At 33.2% G+C, this 6,828-nt stretch overlaps 1 protein-coding gene across 1 annotated transcript; it reads left to right on the plus strand.

The window, feature by feature from the left end:
- Positions 1-99: 99 nt before the first annotated feature.
- aqp10b (aquaporin 10b) lies at positions 100-4,447 on the plus strand. Its single transcript, XM_016291204.1, has 5 exons — positions 100-234; positions 690-816; positions 909-1,046; positions 1,729-1,847; positions 4,220-4,447. The coding sequence occupies exons 1-5, from the start codon at positions 148-150 to the stop codon at positions 4,445-4,447; spliced, it is 699 nt and encodes a 232-aa protein (XP_016146690.1). The 5' UTR covers positions 100-147.
- Positions 4,448-6,828: the final 2,381 nt, after the last annotated feature.

Here is a 6,828-nt window from a genome sequence, read left to right on the forward strand (position 1 = left end):
CTAAACGTTTTTTTTGTGGAAGACCATGCTTTCTGACTTGGTCTTTTCATTACAGACCTTCCCTATCGAGCCCTGAGAATCATCTGGAGTCCATTTACTTCCAGTGTAAAAGAAAAAAACAACAACCAACAATACAGGGCAGAAATTATGGATCGTCTGTTGAAGAGATGCCGAATCAAGAGTAGATTGTTCAGAGAATGCCTTGCGGAATTTTTCGGAGTCTATATTTTGATAGTAAGTCAGTCTTCATAACTGTATTTGTAATGTGGAAATGTGTGCCATTAACTGAAGTCTCAGAATGAGGCCCACTTGTATCTTTACAAAATGTTGATAATTCAGCAATTTTATGAGAATGCTATCATATCTTTTTATGTATATATACATGTTTACATTCAAATGACAATGGAAAAGCTCTTATAAAAATGTATTATCTTTGAGTAAAATATACCTCCTTCTGCCCATTTAAATCTTTTCTGTAGCAAATGTGCAAATAATTTCTGCAATATTCTGGAGAACAAACTTCACTGACCTCTTGGAACAAAATTTTTGGCACTGAACATAAACTTAATCTAACCCTAAATTGCACAGCAATTTTATTGTGCCATAAACCTTTTCATAATAGACGTGTCTGTATAAACATTCACACTAGATTTTTTAATATATTTCTTGTTATCACTCTCTCTCTATAGCTTTTTGGGTGTGGATCAGTTGCCCAGGTGACGACCTCTCAAAACACTAAGGGTGAATACCCGTCAATCAACCTCGGATTTGCATTGGGCACCACATTTGGGGTTTATGTGCCAAAAGGCGTATCAGGTATAAAATCTCCAGAGCAGCTGTGCATATTAAGACATCAGTCCTTGTGTGTATATATATATGCAAATTAATATATTTCTCATCTGTTTAAGGAGCTCACCTGAATCCAGCTGTTTCCCTCACCCTGTGTGTCCTGGGCCGGTTTTCCTGGACTCGTCTTCCTTTCTATGTGTGGTCGCAGCTCTTTGGTGCATTTCTGGCTGCAGCAACTGTTGCTCTTCAGTACTATGGTGAGTGAATCTCAGTCTATCAGATCTATCATATACGTAATCGACACTACCAGTCAAAAATATTTTTTTAATGATTTTTATTTTTGAAAGAATTCTTTTATGCCCACCAAGACTGTATTTATTTGAACAAAAATACAGTAAAAATAGTAAAATTGTGAAATAGTATTACAATTTTAAAATAACTGTTTTGTACCTGAAAATATTTAAAATGTAATTTATTCCTATGAAGCAAAGCTGAATTTTCAGCATTAATACTCCAGTCTCCAGTGTTACGTAATCTTTTAGAAATCATTCTAATATGCAGGTTTGGTGCTCAAGACACTTTTTAATTTTTTTTTATTATTATTATTTTTTTATATCATCAGTGTTGGAAATGGTTGTGCTGCTTAATAGTTTTGTGGAAATCATGATGCACTATATAATTCAAAAGTTCAAGGTGAGATAAAAAAAAAAAAAGAATCCTTTTATTGAGCAAAGAAGCATAAAATTGATGTGTGTAATTATATTTACAATTTTTACTGTATTTTGATCACATAAATTAGCCTAGGTGAGCATAAGACACTTTCAAAAACAAAAATCTTAATTATTCCAAACTTTTGACTGGTAATTTAGAAAATAAATATAAATCACACAAGTACATCCAAATGAAGACACTTTTCTATTCATACGTGTTTGTTCACAGATGCCATAATGGATTTCACTGGAGGGCATCTGACAGTTAGTGGTGCCACTGCCACAGCTGGTATCTTCTCAACATATCCAGCAGACTACCTGAGTCTATGGGGAGGAGTGGTAGACCAGGTCAGCACAATATATGAACACATGGAAATCTACTGTTTGAAATGCTAAGACTATTCTCAAGGCACAAGACTTTCGTAAGATCACCATAACCAAATATTCTAAATTAATTGTTAATTCATAACAAAATTACCTATTCTGATTTGATGGGCTTACTGATTTTATGCAACAGTAGCTAATATTGAGTAACTTACATTTGATATACAATACACTCTAAAAAAAATGCTGGGTTGTTTTAACCCAACTTTGGGTCAAATATGGACTAACCCAACTTTTGGGTTAAAAATGTAATTGAAAATTTTAACCCAACATTTGGGTTAGTCCATATTTGACCCAAAGTTGGGTTAAAACAACCCAGCATTTTTTAGAGTGTACTGTCAGTTATTGTCAGCCAATGAAAATTGTTCCAAAAGAAGCCACAGCAGAAAGCATGTATTTAAGTGAATCGGTTGAACGATTCAATGACTCACTTTTAAATACAGTAATTTTTTGTGCTACCTACTAGCGATGGAAAAACAAAACTACAAACTAATCACACCTGTTGTGTATATATAGTTTGTAAAGTGTATTTTTAGTTTGTGCCTGGATTCGCTCCGTTCACTCTGTCAAAGTCATTATTATTATTATTATTATTATTATTATTATTATTAATTATTTATAGGCGCCTTTCACGACACTCAAGGACACACCGTACATCAATAAACAACCAGTAATCAAACAAAAGGCAGCACAGCGTACCTGCATCTAAACATTACAAAAAAGTTTTAAGTCTAGATTTAAAAACTACAAGACTTTAACTATTATGAATATCCATCAGTAGAGAATTCCATAAATACGGAGCAGCATAACCAAAAGCTTGTGACCCCATAGAAGTTGTCCGAATGCGTGGAAGTACAAGAGTGAAAGCAGAGGCAGATCGTAAGATGCATGTAATAGTATTAATACAAAGGAGATCGGATAAATATGAGGGAGCTAAATCATTAAGTGTCTTGTAAGTTAAAAGCAAGACCTTAAAATTTATACTATTTAACAGGGAGCCAATGCAGATTTTGTAGGACAGGAGAGACATGCTCAGATATAGGAGCTTTGAAAATAACTTGTGCAGCCGCATTATGCACCAAGTGAAATTTGTGTATAGATTTAGATGGGAGTCCATAAAACAAGGAATTACAGTAGTCAATTTGTGAAAGCGTGTACAAGAATAACTCTTTGTTGAGCGCACAGGACAGAGACGACCATTCTTTAGTATATGGAAAAATGCAGAACGAGTAACATTATTAATATGAGCTTAAATGATAAAGTGCTGTTCAAGATGACACCCAGACTTTTAATCTGTTTAGATATAGAAACTTGACAATATAGAAATTGTCAATTGTCATAGACGGACAACTTGATTTGGCCAGAGTATTTTTTGATCCAACAAGAAGTGTTTCTGTTTTATCACTGTTAAGTTTGAGAAAATTACATGAATACCAGGTTTTTATTTCATCCAAACACTGAACAAGAGAAGACGGAGGAAAAACTGTGGTAGATTTAGAAGACCGATAAAGATGGGTGTTATCAGCGTAACAATGGAATTGATCCCCATATTTCCTAAAAATAAAACCAATTGGTAAAAGATAAATGATAAACAAAAGAGGTCCCAGAGCAGAGCCCTGCGGGACACCAGTGGTAACAGGTGTAGGATTTGATTTAAACTGCTTAAGTTGTACAAATTGAGTATGGTCTGTAAGTTAGGAACGAACACAAAGCGTTACCTGTAATTCCAATGGACTCCAATCTACTTAACAGTATGGGGTGTATCGAATGCTGCACTAAGAATGAGTATTGATAAAAGACCTGAGTCTGCAGCTACTAATAAATCATTAGAAATCTTTACAAGTGCAGTCTCGACACTATACGGATGAAACCCTGATTGTTCTGTTAATATGCTCATATAAACTATTAAAGGAGAGATGATCCCGGAGCTGAGATGCAACAATCCTTTCGAGAATTAAATTAGAAATAGGACGAAAATTCTCAAGATTATTTGAAACTGCCCCTGGTTTCTTGAGAATAGGTGTTGTTACAGAAGTTTTTAATACAGGAGGAACAAAACCAGAAAGAAGTGAGGCAATATCAGTGATTAAAGAAGAAAAACACGCTAACCCGGGTTTTACCATGCAAGTTGGAATAGGATCTAATTGACAAGTTGCAGATTTGGATTTTCGTATGATAGAAACAGTATCAACATCATATAACGATATGATGTTGATAAACGGCTTTAAATGGCTTTAAAAAGAACAAAACTTTAAAAAGAAGTGTTTTGTCACTTAAGTTCGATCTGAAGTGAACTGTGTAGAGAGTCCCAGTATTAACTTGAGGTTGTCCTGCAGATAATTGGCACAGCTGCTCTGCTAGTGTGTGTTCTTGCATTGGGAGACCCTCATAACACACCAGCTCCTCCTGGTCTGGAACCTGTCCTGGTAGGAGCAGCTGTCCTGGTGATCGGCATCTCCATGGGATCTAACAGCGGATATGCAATCAACCCAGCTCGAGACTTCGGCCCGAGACTCTTCTCTTACATTGCAGGCTGGGGAGATGAAGTGTTCAGGTCAGTCTAACATGCATACAAGGTCAAAGCCTTGTGATCAATTCAATATGCACTTAAATATTTTCCAACTTTTCCTTATACTGTATATACTCTTCAGAAGTTTAGGGACGGTAAGTTTTTGAAAGAAGTCTTTTATGCTCATCAAGGCTGCATTTAATTGATCAAAAATACAGTAAAAACAGTAACACTGTGCAATATTATTACAATATAAAAAAATTTGCTTTCTATTTTAATATATTTGTAAATGTAATTTATTCCTGTGATACAAAGCTGAATTTTCAGCAGTCATTACTCCAGTCTTCAGTGATGCTGATTTACTGCTCAAGAAACATTTCTGATTATGATCAGTGTTGAAAACAGTTGTGCTGCTAAATATTTTAGTGGAAAATTTAATATATTTTTCAAGTTTCTTTGATGAACAGAAAGTTAAAAAGAACAGCATTTATTTGAAATTTAATTTTTTATAACATAAATGTCTTTAGTGTCCATTTCATGCATCCTTGCTCAGTAAAATTAATTTCTTTAAAAAACACTATTAAATGGTAATGTATGCTATATACAAACTAAATTAGTATTTGTACTACACACACACTGTAAAAAATATTTTTCTGAAGTGGTAAGTAAAAAATTATTGATCTAGTCTTTTACTAGAAAATACCATTTCAGTTTTTCTACTTCAAGATTACACAATTCATTGTAATTGTTAGTGAGATTTACTTAAAATTTCTGAGTGAAAATAGTTTCTACACCATTTTTATTTCAGTGTAGATATACAAAGTAAATGTTTAGCATTGTCAATGTAAAGAACAAAATAATTCATTTGTGGATGTGTAACAAAATATTTTTATACAAACAATTAGGAATTCTGTTCCATTGTAACCATGACACAGAACCAACCAAAAACTAGGAAGAAATATGTATATAAAGTAATGTGTGTGTGTGTGTGTGTGTGTGTGCGCGTATATATATATATATATATATATATATATATATATTTTTATAAAATCATTTTTGCAGTAATGCTTAATCTTTGACATGAGAAAAAAAAAACTTTGACACTAACATATGAACTGGGTGATCTTCCATATCTTGTAACTTGGATTTTTTTATAGGTTTATTAATGATCAAATATATCACCAATGACTTTGTAAAACCTTGCAGGGTCTCTGACGTCTTAAAATAAATTTCTGTTTAAAATAATGTAGCACAGTATCTACATGATACACTGTCTTAGCTACCGTTGAATTGCTGTTCAGTAAATTCAACAGAAATGTAGTACTTTAGATTTAGATTTTGTTAGCAAAAATCATGTACTCAGTTCTGGCTCTAATGAAGGGGCAAGACTTTATATTATTTTATTTGTTAACATTAAGATGAATAATTTCAACAAGTTTTGTAAAGTGTTACCTATTAAGTTTCTAAGAATGTTCACCGCTCATGAGTTTTAGAAGTATTTCCATCAGTAATTGCACTGGATTCAATGATATTTGCATAATGAAACTGCATTACACTAGTGTTTGTGTTCCCAGCATGCACTGGGATATGAATCATTAAGGACACCATGATCTGTATCGTACCAATTTACTGTTTTATTTATAAAGAAGGGCAAGATAACTGACACAGATGTACGGCAGTGAAACAGGCAAGTCATCACAGAATAAGATGGCTGTCTATAGACTATGTGTGGGACATATACATATATTACTGGAGGAATAGGAAGTCACACTCACACAGATGATTCACACGATCACAATATTATTTTTAAGAAATGTGTTTTTTGACAAGCACAGAACTTTCTGATAGAAAAGACTTTTATCAAAGAAAAAAAAACCACAAACGACATTCATATTTGTACATAATTCATCATAAAACACACAAGCAATCCTTCAAACTCAATGCCAATTTCTGATTCAGATGAACTCGTTAAAATTACACCAGGCTCCGAATGCAAACTTTCACTAGTAGTATTTCAATATCGACTATAAGCTAAGGAGAAAAAAAAAATACAAAGACTTATTCACATTTGCAAATGCAACAACCATAACAAACTGATGTACTGCATTTATACACATATAAAATGTGCTCAAGTGTATCTGTGACTGAAATGTATCCATGTTAACTTATATTGACCTTTTTTGACTATTTAAACTTTACAATCCATCTTTGACCTAATAAACGTCTGCTGTATATCTCCTTGCACAAATGAAACTTTTTCACCTCACTTAAAGTTCAATGATTATCAAAAGACTGATGAATGCTTCAATATAAATAAACATCAGTACTACAATGTCTGTACAATACTGTTACATTTAAAAGTCAGTGTTTTCCTTTATTTAAAAAAAAAAAAAAAAACCCTTCTACAAAGACTTATTCACATTTGCAAATGCAACA

This window comes from Sinocyclocheilus grahami, unplaced genomic scaffold, assembly GCF_001515645.1.
Source record: "Sinocyclocheilus grahami isolate Dianchi unplaced genomic scaffold, SAMN03320097.WGS_v1.1 scaffold268.1, whole genome shotgun sequence".
Lineage (NCBI taxonomy): Eukaryota > Metazoa > Chordata > Actinopteri > Cypriniformes > Cyprinidae > Sinocyclocheilus > Sinocyclocheilus grahami.

Excerpts from the sequence above, each read along its gene's own strand:
- aqp10b (XM_016291204.1), top strand. The coding sequence starts at position 148 with ATGGATCGTCTGTTGAAGAGATGCCGAATCAAGAGTAGATTGTTCAGA. Across the intron at positions 817-908 it reads TGTGCCAAAAGGCGTATCAG|GAGCTCACCTGAATCCAGCT; the intron begins GTATAAAATCTC and ends CATCTGTTTAAG. Across the intron at positions 1,047-1,728 it reads TGTTGCTCTTCAGTACTATG|ATGCCATAATGGATTTCACT; the intron begins GTGAGTGAATCT and ends GTTTGTTCACAG.